This window comes from Eulemur rufifrons, chromosome 7, assembly GCF_041146395.1.
Source record: "Eulemur rufifrons isolate Redbay chromosome 7, OSU_ERuf_1, whole genome shotgun sequence".
Classification (NCBI taxonomy): Eukaryota; Metazoa; Chordata; class Mammalia; order Primates; family Lemuridae; genus Eulemur; species Eulemur rufifrons.
The window spans coordinates 274,109,714-274,129,559 of record NC_090989.1 but is presented as its reverse complement, the minus strand read 5'-3'; the positions used below and the strand labels follow the sequence as shown (position 1 = coordinate 274,129,559).

The following is a 19,846-nucleotide window of genomic DNA, read 5'->3' as shown; positions in this document are numbered from 1 at the left end:
AGGCCCTATTGTTGGCCTGGCCCCAAGATTGGGCTTGACCTCCATCTTTAGGGTCACTTCTCATCCTCCCCCAGGAATGCCCACAGAATTTCCAGGCAGGGTGCCAGGGACCCTGGGGGGAGGGGATGGACCCTGTTTCCTCCTTCCTACCCTAGGTTCTCACCTCAACACCCACCTGACACAGAGGGGTCATCTGGTGTACAGTGGTGGCTTCCACAAGGACTTGCTTTTTAAATGCCAAGGAAGGTTCTTACGTGTGCATGCCCAAGTGGCATGTGGTATGGCCTGTGTACACAGAAGAGGAGAGCCACATGCCCACAGAGGACAGAATGTCCTCTATCTCAGGAGGGAATAGAGGACACAAGCACACCCCAGCTGGGAGGGGAAACTCCATATCATTTCCGTCACTATAATCTCCTCTGAGCTTTCAGCCGGTCCTCTGAGGCAGGTGGGCAGGCATGATCACTCTCTCTTAATGGGTGGCAGAAGGGGGGCAGAGACAGAGAATAGCTGGCAGGGCCTGACCAAGCGTCCAACGAGGAGGTGTGCTAGGAAGGTCTCACTTCACACATGGGCCGCAGGTGACTCCGCAATGAGCGCTAAGAGAAGGGAAAGGAGGGAGCTGGGCCCCTGGTAGAGACCTGGCCGTGGAAACCTGCCTCAGGCCCCTGGAGGGGTGGGAAACGGGTTAGTTTCAAGGCAAGAGTGGCCAGTGACTGTCCCTCCCAGATCCCAGGCCTTGGGCATGTCACCCTCACCTCAGCCCAAGCTTGCTACCCATACCTCCTCATACTCACCCCCAGGCTGGGGTGCTGTCCAGGCCACTCCTCACAGACGGACAATGCACTGATGGCCAGAAGATTAGCACCACCAGAGGTTTTTTGTGCAAGGGGCACTTTTTCACACACCCACAGCCACTCATCGCAGGGCAGTGGGCTGGCAGCTCAGAGCAGGGGAGCGGCTAAGCATGCCCTGCCGCCCTGGGAAGGTGTCACACACTGGCCAGGGGAGCTGGATGTTTTTCTTTCTTGCCTTTTCAGTCTCCCTATGATCTCCTCCAGTTTTGTTCTGTGGCCTTCTAAAATAGCCATTAATTAGAGCCTGGTAATTAACTTTCTGGTTCAAGTAATATTTTGCAAAGGGATTCCATTAAAGAGTCGATTTGCATATTCGCAGATGTGGGGCCTGGAAACAGGCAGGGCTACTTGGGGAGGATGGAAGAGGTCCCATGGCACCCCTCAGGCCTGGCACCTGAAGGTGAGAGGGGAGTCAGAGGGCTGCTGTCCAGGAAGTTCTCCCCAAGAAGGTGGGTAGTTTATTCACAAAACCAGTCAGCTCAGTGTCCACACACTCAGAAAGAAACTGCACACATACACAGAGGTATGCACATGTGAGGTGCTCAAACGCAGACCACACTATACACATGGGCACAAGAAGGTATATTAAACATACACAAGAGAAGAAAATGCACGATAATAATAATGGTAGCCAGCATTTATACTGAACACTTACTAGATTGCACCATACGCAATTGCCTGTATTCAACCCACAAAAACAGCTACTTCATATAGTACAACCCAATATGATGTGCCAGGCACTGTTCCAAATGCTTTACATGTATTAACTCATTTAAAATGCACAGACATGTTTAAGGACATTTACATATAATGTATTCACACCTTCATGAGGACAGATGCACACCTGCAAGACACACAGAAACATGTACACACACACATACATGCTTGTGCAAAAGCCTTCTCTAGACTTTGAAACCCCAGCCTGGGGCTGATCACATTCTCACTAGCTAATTTCCACTGTGCCTAAAAATATTGCCCACCTTGGATCTCTGGAAGTACACAAGGGAGCCGCAGATCTAAAAGGAGGGCAATAAAAATGAGAAAGCAAAAACTAAATTGATTCTTCTATGCGTCCAGGTCATGTTCTGTGGCTCTCCCCCCCTCTGGAGATGAGGCTCCACATGCGTGGCCCTCCCCCAAAGGAGCCCATGGAGCCGCAAGTACAATGCCACAGTCGGAGGGGATTTGGTTACAATGCCTGGCTTCTGTGTAGGTCCCACCTCCATGCCTTTGACTGAGTGCTTCAGTTTTCCTGGAAGTAACCAGCCTCTTCACTGCCTACCTACCCTATAAGGTGGAAGACCTCTCAAAGTGCTGTGTAAATACAAGGCCTCCTTATGGCAATTATCGGATTAAGAATTAAATCCGATTTCCTTAAGGAGAGGAGGGGAGGAAGGGAGGGAAAAAAGAAGAAGTCGGGAGAAGGGAGCCAAGGGAGCCTTCCTTGCAGGTAATTAATGAACTCCCTGTCATACCTCTTGGAAGGCAGAGGCCCACCTAACGCGTAGGATCCACCCACATGGGGCCTCTCAGAGCTGAGGAAGGCCAAACAGGGCTACCAAGAAGCCTGCAAGGGGCTTGTCAGAACTCAGGAAGCAAACGACAGGAATAGACAAGTCTCAAAAGAAGCAGCAACACTGGCCATTAAACTCAAGAAAACAATATTCAATCACTCACAAGCAAATGAAAGCAAATAACAAAGAAATGCCATTTTTCTGCCTACTCAAATGACAAAGACTGTTTTAATGATGACATCCAATGTTTTGAAGGGTGTGAGGAAACAGGTGAACACTCTCAAAAATCACTGGAGGAGTGTAAATTATTATAGGCTTTGGTGGGGGACATTTTTATAAAAAAACTTCAAACTATTTATCTTCTTTGACCTAGTAATTTCATTTCTAAGATTTTGCCCTATGGGAAAATCAGAGATGTAGATAAATATAAATATTCAAGGACTTAAATCCCAGAATCATTTTTAATAAAGAAAAACTAGACATAACCTAAATGTCTAAATGATTAAAAACAAGTATGGCCCAAACATAGGATGGAAGAATGAACTTCTAAAACTGATTTTTAGAACACATATAGGAATTAACTAACATTTACTGAAAACCTACAACATATTCATCTAGACTCACACATTATTTAACAAAATTTTAGAACATTTTAGAAATGTGTAAGACTCAGTGTTAAATGCTAAGAAAACAGCTCTGAACAGGACATTTTCTATTAAGTATGTGCTGAATGTATCAGTATTAATGTCTCCAACAACATTATTATTACCACGCCCATTCTGCAGATGTGCAAACTGAGGCTCAGAAAGGTTAAGTGACTTGCCCCAGGAATGCCTGGCTTCAAATCCCAAGATCACAAGCTTCCCATTACTCTCAGTGATAGTCTAAACTGCACTATCACTCTTGATGTCACTGTGCTCGAAAGACCAGTCCCAAGGGAAGGCTGAGAAGGACCAGGCCCTCCCTGTCTATAGCAGGGGAGGAAACAAGGGCAGGAAACCCCAAGCCTGGGTGCCCAGCCCCTCCTGTACTTGTCAGCAACCAAAGCAGGAAAATAGACCCTACCTTCCATTTCCTCAGGGGCTCTCCAACCTTCCCCTCTCTCCCTCCTCCAAGGACTGCTTTACCCCAAGGGACAGAATTGATTCCTGCCTACTCAGGACCAGATGTGGGTCCCTGGAAGCCTCCACCCCCAACTTCCAAGTGCTATATCTTCCTTCCTAGTCCTACATATCATGGAATCCCACCATTAGTAACTTTCAGGTGTGGGAACTCCAGCCAACACACACAGTCCCTGGAATGGATAATCGATCTCTAATGCCACACATATCAGCCTTGCCTACCTGCAATGGGGCTGCCCACGTTTATGAGCTAAGCCCTGCACCAGGCCAACTGGGAAGAACTGGAAGGGGGTATAGCTGCTTTAGAGTAACTACAGGGGTACTTTTAGACAGGTAGAACACCAAATGGGGCATATTCCCAACATGTGTGGCGGGGCCAGAGTCAACCAGAAACAGTATCAGGAAAGACCAGGGATGAAGAAAGCATAATGTTGCCAGCTGACCCTCCTAGCTCCTCAGGAACATTAATAAATAAATGAATGACTTGAAAATTATCTTCTGGGAAGGCAGAACCACATCCTCTATCACTTTTACCAACATTAAAACAGCCCTGTAAATGAAGCGGCAACATTTCCAGCCTGCAAAATGAAAATGCTTTTGCCAGCACACCTTTCACCTGGAAAGAGCTCCAAGCAGCATTCATTTCTGTTATCCAAGAGAAATGATTACCTGTCCTTGGTGCTTATTGCCAAAGCCTCCAAAGAAGAAATAAGTGTCTGAGGGACCCAGGGATTGTGAAGACCAGCTGGCAACCTCCCCTGAGGCCATGTTCAGGAGAATAAGAGCAAGGCTCAACCTGTCCTGCAGCCCCCAGCCCCCAGAGCCCAGTTGTGCCCACCATGCCCTGGCTGGCCTGACCTCAGCCTCCCAACCAGCAGGTTCAGCATCCTCACACCTGAGGCAGACTCCTTTTCCGGGGAGCCAAAAGATCCCAGTACAGAACCAACTGGTCTCCAACCTCCAGCGTAAAAAATAACCTCCCCAACACAGCAGTTTGTGCGGCACACAGACAGCATGCAACAAAGCCTCTTCAGCAACGATATACACCAGCCAGATTCATCCAAAGTTGGCGCTCAAGTGGCCACCCCAGAGTGCCCTGTGCTATTCATCTACATGGGAAGGCCACGGGGACCAGGGCTCCCTCTTGACACCCTAGAAGTCCCCATCTCCTTTCCCACCCTATCCCCATCCACTCACTGAGGCTGTGTTGTCTTAGCACTTACCCCTCCCCAGCCATAAGCATGGCAGCCAGTGCAGGGGGTCCCATGGATCCCTCCTCATTGCTAAGCTAAGCGGAAGGCAGCCCGTTCTGCCCTCTCAGCCTCCAGAAGCACAACCACACCACACTGAAGTAGGAAAAGCTATCTCTCCACTCACCGAGGTCTGACCATGAGTTTCGGGGGGAGGGGGGGAGGGAGGGGTGGTCACCATAGTTGGTTTTACTCACTCAACTCCAAATAGGATGACTCCAGGGACAGCCCCAGAGAAATATCTGCCCATCCATCCCAGCAGCTGCCGACAAATCTATTCCTAAGCAAAGCAGCAAATCAGAAGACCCAGTCCTTGCAATGACTATTTCAGCTCTAAAGCTGGGTAGAGGGATTTCAAACCCAGTCTCTCTGCCTGTCCATGGGAAATCTGTACTCCATTCCTATGCCAGAGAAGCCACCAAGCCAGATTTTGTTTATAGAAAATTAATAAGACAATTCCACACCACTGCCAGTGACATTCTGCTCCAGCCGCTACCGTTAACCACCGTTTCCAGAAACAGGCTGGTAGTTTCACTCCCAACCCCCACTCTGTACCCCTTCAGCATGTGGCAAGGCTGACCTGCGGCCAAGCTGGGCAGGACCTGCATGAGGCCATCCTGGCCATGCCCCGACCTCTGGCCAGCGCTGCCAGCCAGTGCTTGCCGGCTTCTCAGTATAGGCTTCCCGCTGGAAGGAGGTAAACACGACATGCATGCTGCCTGCTCCCGGGAGGGCAGACACACTCGGAAGCCGGGCTGCCTGCTGTCTCTCCTGCTCCCCGGACAACCACCACATGCACACAAAACTGGGTACGTACACAAGCCCTCGCATGCGAGTGCAGAGGGTCCTGACCCCTGCCAAGGAAAGCGCAGAGAAGGGCATGTTCCTGGGGTAGAGAGAGCCGGAGAAGGTGGGGGACCGGGCAGAGGAAGGCAGCAAACCGGGTGGCCTGCCGCCCAGACAATAACAAAGATGGGAAGCGAGATTTTTCAAAGGCGCAGCGGCTTCACCCAGCGCTGAGCTCTGGCCTGGCTGCATCTTCCTGCCAGGGCACGCCTGGTCCCCTGGGGCGCCACGGCCATCAGAGAAAGGCTGAGGGTCCTGCCTCGGGCTGGGCTTGGCAGCTGGGGCAGGAAGCCAGCTGCAGGCAGTGGTGGGGAGGCACTGAAGAGAGCCTCTCTGGGCTGATGGAAATTAAAGGTCTAGTGATTCTACTGGGAGGCAGAAGGGGCACTCTCCGGGAAGGTGCCAGGGGTTGGTTACAGTCACTCAACCTTGGGCAGGAGTTGAGCTATAACTTGTACTCTGCCTGCTGGAACCAACGGGGAGGGAAGAGACATTTTCATTCCACCTATGTCTCCCCTACAGGGAGTGCCAACTCGCCAATTGTACACACGGGCACAGCCCTATGAAGGCAGATGCCGGTGGCCTGAGATGTTGGGGCTGAATGCTGAAAAGGCTCCTTGATGCCTGCCCGTTCTTTCACCTCCACTGGCTGGGCAGGGACACGTTCTAACTGGCACTGGAATCCATCACCGTGCCTGTGCCTAAGTGGAAAGGTGCCTGTGGTTGGCACCACTCAAGCAGGAGAACCTGGGCCCTGAGAGGCTGTGTCTGCCCAGTGCCCCCTCGAGGACAGGATGGCTTGTCCTTGCGAGCTGAAGCCTGCTCCATTGCCAGTAACTCCCAGCAGGTTGAACAACCTCCTCCTTCTCCTCTGTCCCACAAGCCACCTCCCTCTGGAATTTCCACACCTGCTCCCGGCTTGCCCAACAGAAGGAAAGAGGGAGCAGGAGTCACCCCTGAGAGTGGAGAAGTGAAGGAGGCAAGCAGCTGCCCAGGCCGGAGAGGAGGGGGCCCTTCGTCTCCAGCCTCAGGTTATGCCCCGGAGCTCAGGGCCTGGGCACTGCCGGCTCTGCTCGCCTCAGCCCCCAGCAGAGCACGCGCCCTACTTAGAGCAGATGTGCCCCCTAAGCGGCCCAGCCCCCTGCTCCTCCTCTCCAGATGTTCAACCTTTCCCTCGCCACTGGCGATGCCCGGTCTCAGCCAAACCCAGCCAAAAATGCCTTTTGTATCTGACACCCAGGGGCTCCCGAGGCAGGGGGATGGGTCCTGGGGGTGGAGGCGCCACTTCCGTCCCCAGCTCGGGCACTGCACGGCCCGGGGAAACAATGCCCACCTCGGCCAGGCGAGGCAGGACTTCTCGGCGGGGGCACTTAGCGCCCGGCCTCGCTCCGTGCCTCGGACACCCCTCCTCACCTCACCCTGAGGGGAGAGAGAAGGGCCCTCCCCTCGTGCCCTCAGTCCGAGGAGGCCCTACAAGTGGCCCGGAGGGCGGCGTGGGGTCCCCTCCCCGTTAGAGCGCCCAGCCGGGCTTTCGCTTTGTCCCCGCGCCCTCGGGGGCGCATCCCGGGCGGCGGCGCGGGGAGGCCGGGCAGCGGCGGCGGGCTCACCTCTCATTGTCCGCGGCGGAGGCGGCGGCGTTGGCGGCGGCGCTCCGGAACCCCGGCAGGATGTGGCGGAAGCTGTGGTTGCGGTCCAGCTTGGGCTGGCTCTTGGTGCGCTTGATGGAGCCCTTGAGGCGGCGGCTGAGGAAGCCCTGCGCGCGGGGCGACAAGAGGGGGAAGGGGAGGCGGGGTTAGCGCGGCAGCGGCGGGCCGGGACCCGCGCGGGACCCGCACCCTCGCTGGGCGGCCGCGCGGCCGAGGGCGGGCCGGGCTCGGGCTCGGCCCCAGCCCCAGCAGCTCGCGGCCCGCGCCGCTCGCCCGCCCGCCCGCCGACCGAGCGCCGACGGCCCGGCCCGCGCAGCGCGGCCCAGCCCACCCCGCCCGCCACGTCGCCCCCGCCCCCTAAGCCGCTGTTGCCATGGCGACGCCGAGCCCAGCCGAGCCGCGCCGACTGCGGCCGAGGCCGCCGAGCCCCCCGGAGCCGCGCCGGGGCGAGGAGGGAGTACTCGGGCCGAGGGGGCGGGGCTGCGGGGGGCGGGGACCCCCGGGGGCCTCGACAGCCTGCCGCCCGTCACCTCCCCCCGCCTCAAAGCCAGTCCTCCGGAACGAGGTCACACCCCCCACCCACTCAGAGGAATCCACGCCCCCCACCCCGTCGGGGATGGGCAAGGCGCCTTCCTCCACCTGCGAGGTCGGGGCGCTCAGCCCACGGTCGTACAGATACGGGAACACTAAGGGTCTGAGAGCAGGCGAGTGGTCCTCTGAGGGGCCGGCCGGCCAGCCAGCGCCTGGTACTGCCCTGGCCACCTAGACCTCTAACCCGGGCGACTTTCCTCCCGCAAGCAGCAGTCGCTTGCTGTCAGGGTGGAGCCCCAAGTCCGGAACTGTTGTACCCCATCAGGGACAACCACCTTGGGGACAGAATCCCTAAAGCCTAGCTCAGGGGGGGCCCAAGGGGGCTGAAGGGTTTGGTTTGCTGAGTATCCTCAACGAAAGCTTCAAGATTTGGGGCACCCCATTCAGGCTGTTCATCCATCTACCAGGCTGCCCCGGACTGAGAACGCAGCTTCATCCCCCACCGCCCCCATCCCAAGAGCTCTCAAGAGACAGCAGACAGGCGTTGGATACCCGTTCAATACACGAAGCTTGAACCAGTGCTCCCTTTACAGGTGATGGGATAGATGTGGGGGCTCAAGGTGCCACTGCCTGGGTCCCGCTGGGCTTGGAACCGACAGGCAGCTTGAAGGAGAGGAAAACCAGGAGCCGGGGACTCCCTGAGGGAGGAGGAGTCCTCTGAGAGGGTCTGGGGACTCACCCACCCTGGCCTCAATGCCACATGATACAACAACAGAAGCAAATGGGATGTTAACTTATTTTGAGCTTAATGTACATAATCTGAATAACCACATTTCATCCATCACCCAATAAAGGGTCGGCATGGCAGCCCTCTCTGTGTCCAGGGGGAGGGGCGGACAGTTGCCATAGGCCCTGTGCTGGATCTGTCCATCTTTGACAGACAGGTCAAACACTGGCTGTACAAGTCATCTCATGTCACCCGCACAACAGAAAATGACAGAGAAACATTATCTGCAAATGAAGAAGACTTGCTCAGACAGGTCAAGTGACTCACACAGGGACACCCAGCTTCCGGCCTGCCTAATGCTAGAGTTTTCCAGCTTTCCCTCTTCCTGTCTTTCTCCCTCTACTTGTTCCTCCCCTCAATGTCACATCCATAGGAGACCTATCCCTGTGGCCACCTCTCAGGATTCTAAACGCCCTCCAAGGCCCAGCTGAAATGCCACCTCATCCAGAAGGCCTTCCCAGGCAATGGAGTCCAAATGCCTCTCACTTCTGCAGCCTAGAATTATCCATCAAGGTATTCTAATCAGCTGCCACTGAGCAAGTATTTCTTAGGTGTTAGGGGCCACAGGAGGGACCCTTCTCCAGAGGGGTGACCCATAGACAAGGCAATGTCTAATGTAGAGGTTCCACAAGTGGTGTCAGACCAGGGGAGCACTAGGCTCTCTGGGAGACACAGCATGTAGGTAGAGACCTGCACCTCTGTGCAAGCTCTGAGTCTCCCAACCTCGCCCTCTTGCCAGGTACGGGGGAGGAGGCTGCACCTCGCTAACTTGCCTGGGTTCTTCTCTCGCAGGGGTTGTTGTCAAGCAAGTTCCCCCAATGGGCTTATTCTTCTTCTTGGTTTTTATTTTCTACACTGATGAAAATTTCACAATTTTTACACTCTTGTGACACAAAGAACGATGAAGCGTGTTTCAGATTTTATGTAGCTCATTCTGTAGCAATATTGATGGCTTTATCCTATTTCTGAATTTAAAAAAAAAAAATGTTCTCTGCCTTCTAGGCAGTGTGGTGGCACACGTGTCACTTCCTCTTCCCCACTCCTCCCCCTATGGCTCCACTTCATGCTCCTCTGACAGGCAGCCTCCTCCTTGAAGCCTGTGCTGAAGGTACCTCCCCCGACCCACACTGACAGTGACCTTGGGGACTCCTAATACTCTCTCTTTCACTCTTTCACCTTCTTGAGAGCCATTACGTGCTAGATACAGTAGCCAAGACAGCCGTGAACACTACGGGGTGAGCAGTGTATAGATTTTCAAGAGGTCAGGGAGCTCAGATCACGCGGAGAGCAATTCTTCCAGGAAACCCAGCTCAGGGCCCTGCATATGACAGGCTTAACAAACACTCATTTGCAAAGCGACAGCTGGAAAGGGACTCAGATCCAAAGGCTGCACTGTGGCCCAGAGAGGGGAAAGGACTTCCCCAAGGTCACAGAGCAAGGTTAATCAAGGACCCCAGACTCCATAGTGTCCTGCTCTGCGCAGCCTCACAGCTTGCTTCCTGTCCTTCATGGGGGCGGAGGGCCAAGGGTGGCTCCTCGCCAAGCACGGATGAAGGGAGACAAACCTTCTCTCCTGTTGCATCATGGGCCACTCCTGGGACTTGATTACTGGAGGCAGCTGCAGCAGCCCCAAACTCTGGAAAAGGAACTGACTGGTCTTTAAGTTGGAAAGTCTTATTCTAGACCTAAGTCAACCTTTAACTGAGCAGCAGTGGGTAAATCGCGTCCCTTTGTCCCTTCTTTTGGTAAAACAGCATTCGTGATGCCCACTTTCTGAGACTGTGGCAGAGCCTGCTGACAGCCCAGTGGCTGAGAACTGAGAGCTAGAAGCAGGCACTGGAGGCTCAAACCTGGCTCCACAGATGCCTCAACACCAAGAGATGACAGGCAAGGTCCTCACCTCTAGGAAATGGCTGGGCGGCTGCAGTGAGGGTCAGGTTGGACAATGAAAGCTCTGGGCTCAGAGCATAGCACACAGTAAGTGCTCAACAAAAGCCAAATATTCTCACATCCAAATCCCACATAAATGTACTAAATACATGATTATTAAAAACAGCATTTGCAGTAATGCACGTTGGGCCCAGCTCATCTGAGAGGGTTAGACGTGGTTTAACCCCTTATAATCACACCCTTCCCCGTGACAGACTCTGATGTCCTTAGCCACAGCCCCCAGGGCCTGGCTTTAACCCACGTTCTGCAGCAGCCTGCTGGGACCACATGAACCCACCCTGCTGACCACACCCTCTGGGCAGGTCATGCTCCCTTACATCACTTGAGTTCAAATCTTAATTCAGACAAGCGGTGGGCAAATTACTGGACCTCTCGGATCCTCAGTGTCCCTATCTGCAGAACGAGCTAATGAAGACACCTGCTGTATGCAGTTGTGGGAATGATGAATGAGGTAAGATGTCATCTGTAAAACAGTAAGTATTACGGAAGCGCATATAGTAGTTGCTAGCTTTATTGTTACCATTACTGATGTAGGCTCTTTTTCCCTGAGAGGTACGTGACAGCCAAGGGTGGGAGTCTGCCAGGCAGCAGGGACAGGGACATGAATGAACATGCTTGCAAAATGATTCTGGAGCCACAGAAAGTCATCCAGTTTGGTAGTTTTGAACTCTTTTAAACAGGCACTTTTTTCTAAAACAACCTCACAGAGACTCCCGATGTACAAAGTGCACCGGGCGGGCAGAGCTGCTCAGGTGGAGGCCTCGGCTTTCATTCACGGGAGCAGGGACTGATGTCTGAAGCTCAGAGAGCAGCCTGCACAGTCCACGGGGACCGAGCCTGCTCCCTCCCCAGATGGGGCACTCTGCCTCTGTGGACACAGCCCGTGTTCCCTGTACTGATCAGGCAGCTGCGCCACTGCGCAGAGGTCAGCTAAGGCCCCAGGGCTTCTGCACAAGGCCTCTGCCCAGTGCCACCACCCCCAGCCCATTCCCTGATGGCTGGGTATGGACAGCTGCGTCGCCTCTACCCCTGTCTGTGTCCACACCCCCTCCCTCCCAGCTGATCCGCAGGCCCCTGTGCTTCCACCCCTATCACTGACCGTCCTGAGTGGAGGACAGAGGCCTGTGGGGTCCTCCAGCAGCTCCCCGACCCCAGTTTCAGCCATGACACCCCCATCCTGACGCCTGGCCCACAGCCCTGCTCCTTCTCCAGCAGGTTCTCAGAGACTTTCGCAAAGGCCTTTCAGAATTCCAGACACGTGATTTCTTCATTCACCCATTTCAATCAATTCCAAGTGATGATGATGATAAATTACCAGTTATCAAGTTCTGCCAAGTCGCCGCACATGTGGTAACTCACTGAACACCCCCCACGCAGGAGGGGATGCCAAGGGGGGCCCAATGCCTCTTCTCAGGAATCCTTGGAGGACCTGGGCTTCAGAATTCAGAATGTTTTGGGTTTTCAGGTGGGGAAGTAGAGGCTCAGAGAAGGCAAGCCACTTGCTGAAAGAGGCAGAGCTGTTACAGGGTAGAGCTGGAACTGTAACCGGGAGAGTTCTGGCCCCGGGGACGGGCAGCATAGGGACCCTCTCCATATATGGAACTGACAGCTCAGATCGTCCTCCCCACGGTTGGCCACTGACAGCTCAGATCGTCCTCCCCACGCTCGGCCACAGGCACTATACTGGGCCTCAGAGATACTCCCCTCCCAGGGTGCAAGGCTGTCACACGGGGGCTCATCACCTCCAGGGACGGGAAGCCTTGCCCAGCGCCATCCTCATGTGTGCTTCACTCCCAGCCCAGGAGGCAACACCTAGGGAACCACAGGTTTGCATTACACCCGGGAACCCCATATCACCAGTGGTCTCTGAGCCACTGTTCCCAACCTGAATGTGAAGTACTGAGCACACAGTAGGTGCTCCATCAAGGGGGAGGTCCTTCCCCCAACCCCAGCATCTCTGGGTCCTGCATCCTCCCTCCAGGCCTGCCTGATCCCCTTCTCCTCCCTTTGGGTCACTGCAGATGGCTGGGGGGGCCTGATGGACCCCCGTCTCTGTCCTGTTGAGCCCTCAGATGCCCACCCTGGGACCCCAAGACAGTGCTCAGGATGGAGGCAGACCCTTGTGAGCCCTCCTTCAAGCCAAGCCCAGCTCCTCCTGCAGCAGTTTCTAAGGCCCGTACCCAGAGAGCCTTCAAGGAGGGAGGCTGTTTTGACAGGCACGTCTCTCAATATCTTTCTGGGGCTTTGCCCAAATGCCACAGCACATCTTAATAAACAGGACGGGAGGATAAGATCCCATCCCGATATTGCCACCTCTCTGAGCCTCAGGAGAGGAGAAGTGCCGGGTGCACAGGCTGCCAGGCAGACCCAATGTCTCTGCAGCCTGGTCAGGGCACTGGAAAGGTGCTGGGGGCCCTGGGGGGTCCTGCTTCCAGGGTCACAGGGTAAGAGCCGAGAGGGCCCCCAGAGGGCAGCCGGGCCACACAGCACAGACGAGGCCCAGAGGGCAGCGGGACTTGCCCATGTTCACCAAGCAAGGCAGGGCACTCTTCATACTTCAAGAACCTCCCCAGTTCCCCAGGTTTTCTCTTTCCGGGTCTCAGTCTTCCCATCTGTAACGTGGGGATCTGGGTTGGGTGGGCGATCACCAAGCTCCTTTCCAGCATGGATACTGATGATTCTATGAAGTTACAACAGCTGTCCCGGCCAGGAAATTTATCAGGGAATTCTCTGGCTTTGCCTGAGTCCTTCAGATGCGCCGTTCCTCCTCCCTCCTTCCCCGTTCCTGGACCTCTGCCCCCAGCAGGCTGCAGGCTTCCCTGGCCCCCTCCCCTGGGAGGTATGCACCATCAAAGAGGGAACCTACTTGGGAATGACTCACTAATGGTGGGGTGGCAGACACTGTGACAGGTGAAAGAGGGCAGGCATTTTAAGCCAGGATTAAGTTGGTGCCTTACTGGTGGCCACCCACTCACAAGCTACTCTGTGCCCAAAGAACCCTCCCAATCCACATTCCACCTTGCGTGGAGAAGGCAGCCAGGCTACTTGAGTCACACAAAGAGAACCAAGCCATGGGCCGTGAGAACCTTTGGAGAAGTCCCAAGAAGGGGCTGGACCCTGACACTCACAATGCTGCCCAGAAAACCACACCTAAACACGTTCACATGGAGGAATACACGGGCCAGAAACATACACAAGTTCAAGGACAGGCATGCATACAAATGCACACGGGAAGGGCACGCCCACAAACAAATGCATGTGTAAGCATATCAGTCCCCTCAGCACCATCACACACACGGGTACACAAACACATGTGCAGGCTGATCAGCAGCACACTCACAAATGCACACACACAATCATGAAACATACAAATTAACAGACAAGTACACTGAAACAAGTCAAGAAATACACACACATACTCAGCAGTCCTCAGGCACACACAGAGTTATGCAGACACATGAACCAAACACACCACGTGTGCTCACATTCACAGCAGAACAGGAAGGGCAGGTGGCCCAGTAAGCTCAAAGAGCAGGAAGCCCAGACCTCAGGGCCGAGGTGAGAAAACAATGTCATGCTGCTGCCGAAATAATCCCCCTGCTCCTGTGCGGCGGTCTCTGAGGACAACCTGTTTGCTCCTCTCGCACCCTGAAACCTCTGGCTTTACAGCTCCCTGGACGTGTGGCTCTTGGAGTCATTTGGTCTGGCAAGAGCCGGAGACTCCTGCCCCAAACATTTCTCCTCCTGCCCATCATCACATCTGAAATGCCACCATTTCACACACCTCTTCAAGTCCTAAGGGTAGTTTAATCTTTAAGAATCCCCAGGCAAATGCACATATCTTTCATCCTTCCTCCAGGGGAAGCATGAAAACAGAAGGTTCCACCACTTAATGGCCATGGGGCCGTAGGCCAGTGACTGAACCATATGCCGTTTCCCTTTCTGTAAAACGGGACAACAGTGATCACCTTATAGGTTGTGATGATTCAATGAGACCATGAACGTAAAGAACTTAGCCCATTTCTCAGCATACAATAAATATTAACTACTATCATTATGATCATTATCACTTTCATTGCTACAGTTTTATTGCCTCCTTTGACCACCGGACACCAGTCCAGCCATTATCCAGAAGGGCACAGCTGTTCCCACTGCTGGGACCCCGCGCACTCTTTCATCTTCAGGTATCTCCTCTCCTGATGCCCCAGACTAGGCCAGGTCTCCTTGAGGATTTATCACAGCTGTAACTGTACATGTGTTTGTTTAATGCCTCCCACCTACACTAGACTGTAAAGCCACCAGAGCAAGGACCAGAGCAGCCTAGGTCCCAGTGCTGGACATCTGGCAGGAATTCCATAAATGTTTCCTGAATGAAATAACAAATATTTAATGATGCAAAAGAAAAAAGAGAAAGGCAGAGAAAGTGCTTTGGGAGGCTTTTTAAAGGATTCCACTTGGGAGCAATCTGGGTGGGCTTGCTGGAGGAGGCAGCTCTTGAGGGCATTTTAGAAACATTGAAGGTGAGACAGCAGGTGAGCTTGCTGAGATTAGCTGGGGCATTCCAGGCAGACTCACGGCACAAGCAAAGTGAAGAGGTAGGACAGTGTCTGGCTGCCCTGGGTGGCCCCTGGAGTTGTCACAGGTCCCTCTGGTTTCCAAATTATACACTACTACCTAAGCCTGGGCTTATAATGCCCTCCCCAGTGCAGAAGAAACCCAGGTAAAGGGGACCCCTAAGGAACCCTGAGAGTCTACAGCAGGGAGGAGAGGGGAGCCCAGTATTGGAGAGGGTGGGGGATGGAGGTGGGAGGGGAGAAGAGGACACCAGCAAGGCCCTGCTGGTATATGCTAGTGCCCAGGGTCGAGCAGGCTTGGTGAACATGAATCAGACACGCATTCCTAAGGTCTCAGCAGGAGATGTGACAACCCAGAGCTGCCAGGGAGTGACTCGCTGTCCCATCAATCCTCCAGCGGACACTTGCCTTAGCATGATAAGCCTGTCCCAGAGGTCTGGACAGCCACAAACACCTCATCAGCTCTTTAAGCCCTTAGCCAGCCCTGGCCTTGGGGTAGGAAGTTGGACGCCCAGGGCCACTTTGTTGCAGAGAAGCCCACCCCACCAGCGGCCTCACTCCTGTGGCAGGGTCTCTGCTTTCTCTTTCGCCCTCTAGGCCTTATCACTGAGGTCCCAGCACCAGGCCAGTCTTCTTGGGTGACTCCCTGACTTCAGCGCTTATTCCCCAGCAAAACTCCCCTGTCCTGTGCTCTGTGCGCCGTGCCAGTGAACACGCTCAGCAGAGCCACCCGGCAGAGCAGCAAGAAAACCACGCTCAGCGACAAGAACTCTGGGATAAAAACCTATCTCTGCTATTAATACCAATGAGGGCTACTCCAACACGCTACTGAAAATGAGTCACATGTATTTAGTAAGCCCTGTTTAAGCTGCAGTATTAGATAGAGCTTTGCATGATTTTTCCTGTCTAACTCTCACAACCCACTGTGCAGATGGGAGAACAGAGGCTCAGAAGGGCAAGCAACGTGCACAGGACCACACAGCCAGGAAGCAGCAGGGCTGGGTTCGACACAGGTAGGCTGCTCCAGAGCCAAAGCTCGTACAGAATTCCATGTCCGGGCTATGAGGCGCTCAGCCAGCATCTAAGCCTCTCTGTGACTCAGTTTCCCCACCCATACAATCAGGGGATTGGTCTAGCTGATCTCTAAGTCCTTTCCAGCTTGGGCATTCCTCCCTGGTGGCCCACTGCAATAAATGGGAGGGACCCTCTGGGGACAACAGCTTGCCCAAAGGAGGGGTACTAATGGTGGGACTTCAGGCTTATGCTAGGCCATGGGAGCTTCTGTTGGGTCAGCCACCCTGCCCTGGCCTCCCAGGCACCCAGCTGGCTGGCGTAACCCTGGGACAACAAAGGGGGAAGAGGGACAATCCTGTTTCTCCCTGGACCAAGAGCCACCAGAGAACAACAGGTCCCCAGAGAGCTCCAGGCCTGAGGACTGGTAAACACTTGTGGGAGGGAGGGCTGGGTGGAAGCCCCATAAATCCACCTGAGTAAGCAGTGCTTTTAAAAGCCCTTTTCACTATAGAATACAAAATGCACTGTTTGGGGAGAGGATTTTACAGGCTATTTCTCCTCCTGGGTGATTTACCGTCTGCAGACCAGCTTCACCTGGGAGTCCTGGCCTCTGAAGGCCCGTGGGAACCCATGGGATGGAGTCAGGTCAATTTCAAGGCAAGGGCTGGTGTCCTTGCTGCGGCTCTGGTGGGCTGGGTGACTTACCTGGCCTCTCCCCCAAAGGCCGGCCTCAGACACAGCGTGGCGGCTCTCAGGAGAGGGGAGATCTCTGCTCACTTCCTTCCCCCTGACCCCACACTCGCTCCATTTAATTCATCGACTCCCTCTCTCTCTCAGCTTCATTCTGCAAGCCCTCCAGGTGCCTGCCACAGGTGAGGCCTCAGAGAAATCACAAACAGTCCCTGCCCTTGAGAAGGCCACCACCGGTCTGGTGGGACAGACAGACATGTGGTGGATCGTTAAGACACAGAGTCTGTGGGGCTACACGTGCAGGTAGGGTGTTCTGGAGCCTGGGAAGGGGATGCCTGCCGGAGGCGAGGGCTCACAGAGAAGGGACAGAGCCCGGGTGGCAACAAGGAGCTCTGGAGGCAGGGAAGTGGGGAGGTATTGTGCGCAGAAGGACCACCTGTACAAAGGCCTGGGGGCCTGCCCGGGCTTGAACGCCAGGCTGGGGAACTGGGTCCCCCACCCCGCTGGGGGCCATCTAAGGTGCTGGAGCAGGGGAGTAACGAGCATAGCTCGTTTTAGACATTCTTTAAGCAATTCCACAGGAAAAGTTACTCATCCCAATGCAGAGCCTTGTGTTGAAAACAGATGTCATTGCTGCCACCTCCACAGAGGGCCTCCTGGCTTTGGAAACAACAATTCCCACCCGAGAACTCAGATATAATTATGTCTGCAATCCAACCCAAATGCCACTTGATCGTTTCATTTTCGTAGCACGAGGAGGTGGGGAAACGAAGGCATCTGAGTCTTGCGCCCCACACGCAGTCTCCTGGACCCCCCGGGGGAGGGGAGGACCTGCAGGGCCACTGGGCAGGGTGGAAAGAGGGCGGCAGTTCTCTCCCACCACAGGGCTGTCTGCCCCGCACAGACACCTTCTGACCCCCGGGGCCAGGCCTGCTGGAAGCAGGGGCAAGACTGGATAGATGGGGAGGCCTGGGTTCAAATGCCACCTCTGTCCCCTACAGGCTGTGTGACCCAGGACAACGCACCTGCCCTCTCTGGGGCAGATGGAGAAAACACTGGCCAGCAGAGACTAGAAGGCTCTGTGAGAACTTCCCCAGCCAGGCTCGAGAGCTGAGCAATCCTCAGCGAGTTCTTCGCTCTCCATCTGCCTCTATTTTGTCACCTTCGGAGCGTGAGATTTGTGTTGTAAGGACTAAATGAGACCATACCTGGCGAGTGCTCGGCACGGGGCCTGACCCCAGGGACTGTGCAAAACGGGCTTCGTGACCCCCCATCGTACAGACAGCAGAAGTGGTGGGGCTGGGTCTTGAACCCAAGTCAGCGGGACTTGGAGCCCAAGCTCCGACCACCGCCCCGCCACTCCCAGGATGCCCATCGTGCTCCCTCCCAAAGCAGTGGTGAGGACAGAACACGTCACCTGTATGTACACCGTCAAAGGGTGACAGTGATCGCATGCCTACTGGCCCCAGCCTGGTGACCACAGGGTAGCAACACTGCCTGGCTGACCACATACCGTCGCCCTTACCCTGTGCCTTCCTCTTGAGGGAGGGCTGTCTTGGCCCCAGACCTTGCTTCATCCACTGTCCCTGACAAGGGTCCACTTTCAGAGGTCCCCGACTTTCTGGTCAAACCAGGCCCAGCCAGCTCAGCCACCCATGCCAGACTCAGCTATCGAAAGCTACTTCCTGATCTGAGCTCTCCCACCACCGGGCAGGCTCCCTGTGGTCCTGGGCACACGAACCCCTGGGACTTCAATTCTCGCTGGGAGGAGCCACCCAGGCGTCCAGTCGTCCACTCGCTGCCCTCTGCTGCCCCCAACTGGTGGGAAACCGCCCTGCGCAGACACCTCCATCTCCATCTGAGCTAGCCATCAGGGGACTTGGTTTCTGGTCCCCTGAGAACCCACCACGCCCTCGGCCCCGCCCCAGGGCTCTCCACTGCCTGGTCCCAGGGCTGAGCCCTAGGTCCGTCAGGGGTTATGTCGCTTTGGGGCCACAATTGAGGGGCGCAGAAGGGGAAGGGGTCTGCCCATTACCTGGGGCTCTGGGGAAAGTGTGGGGCGGAGGTGAGCCCCCCACACAAGGAAGGGGAACAGGGTGTGAACACGGACTAGCTGGATGCTCCCTTGGGCCAGGCCCTGAGCCCTCACAGCCACCCCGTGATGGAGGGTTCCTGTGCCCATCTGCAAAGAGGGAAAGAGTCGGGCAGCTTGCCTGAGCGATCCCCAGACACTGGGTCAGGACACGCCAGCTATACTCCAGCTCACGTGGCTGAACTGAGCAAGGGACATCAGCCTCACGGGCAAATTCCTTGTACTGGGGGGAGGAAACTGGGGCACCCATCTTGGGACCCCAAACCCAGGGTCCAGCACTACCACCCTGTCACAGTCAGCCAGGGCTGCGTGGCTGACATCCTCCACTGGTCTGTGAGCCACAGACAGACGTGTCCCGGTGAATGTGCATCTGATGGGCCAGAAGCAGCCTGGATGGCTGGAAGGAGCCCCAGAAAGTATGCTGGGCAAGCTGTCCCTCTCTGGGCCTCAGTTTCCCCATATGTGCTGTGACAGAGCTGGCTGACCTAATGTGTGAACCTGACCAACTTTTCCGTTCACCACCCAACAGCCACCTTCCTTAGCTGAGAAGAGGCACTAAGTGGGGACAGCAAGGCAGACTGTGCAGGGAGCAGAGAATGCCACCTTCCTGGCCCTGGAGTCAGCCCTGCCTCCTCCAGGCAGCCCCAGCCAAACTGCGGGTCTGGCTGCAGCTGGGGCTGGGGCCCAGTGGCCAGGAGGGGCAGTGTGCAGGTGAGCACGAGGGAGGCGTCAGGGGCCTCCAAGGGCAATTGGACCAGTGAATAGACTCTCCCTTGAGCCCCTCCTCCCAGGAAATGTGATGGGGGCCAGGAGAAGGGCCAGCTCAGATGCGGTGGCTGATGCCAGCTGCTGGAGGAGAGGGGAGGAGGGAGCAAGGCGTGAGGATCACTGGACAGGGATGGGAGGATGGAGAGACCTGCGCCCCACTCCAGGCCCTGCCCAGACATGCTGTGTGACCTCAGAAAAGGATCCTC

General features: G+C 55.2%; 1 protein-coding gene across 4 annotated transcripts in view; it reads right to left on the bottom strand.

The window, feature by feature from the left end:
- Positions 1-19,846, bottom strand: part of DAB2IP (DAB2 interacting protein) — a 188,439-nt gene that overhangs the window by 75,713 nt on the left and 92,880 nt on the right. For 3 of the 4 annotated variants that reach the window (XM_069476743.1, XM_069476742.1, XM_069476746.1), the window contains one exon: positions 7,196-7,341. The exons of the other annotated variant lie outside the window; for it this stretch is intronic. In XM_069476743.1, the coding sequence (XP_069332844.1) occupies positions 7,196-7,341 (146 nt within the window). The remainder of the gene's footprint in view (positions 1-7,195; positions 7,342-19,846) is intronic. 4 annotated transcript variants of the gene reach the window in all.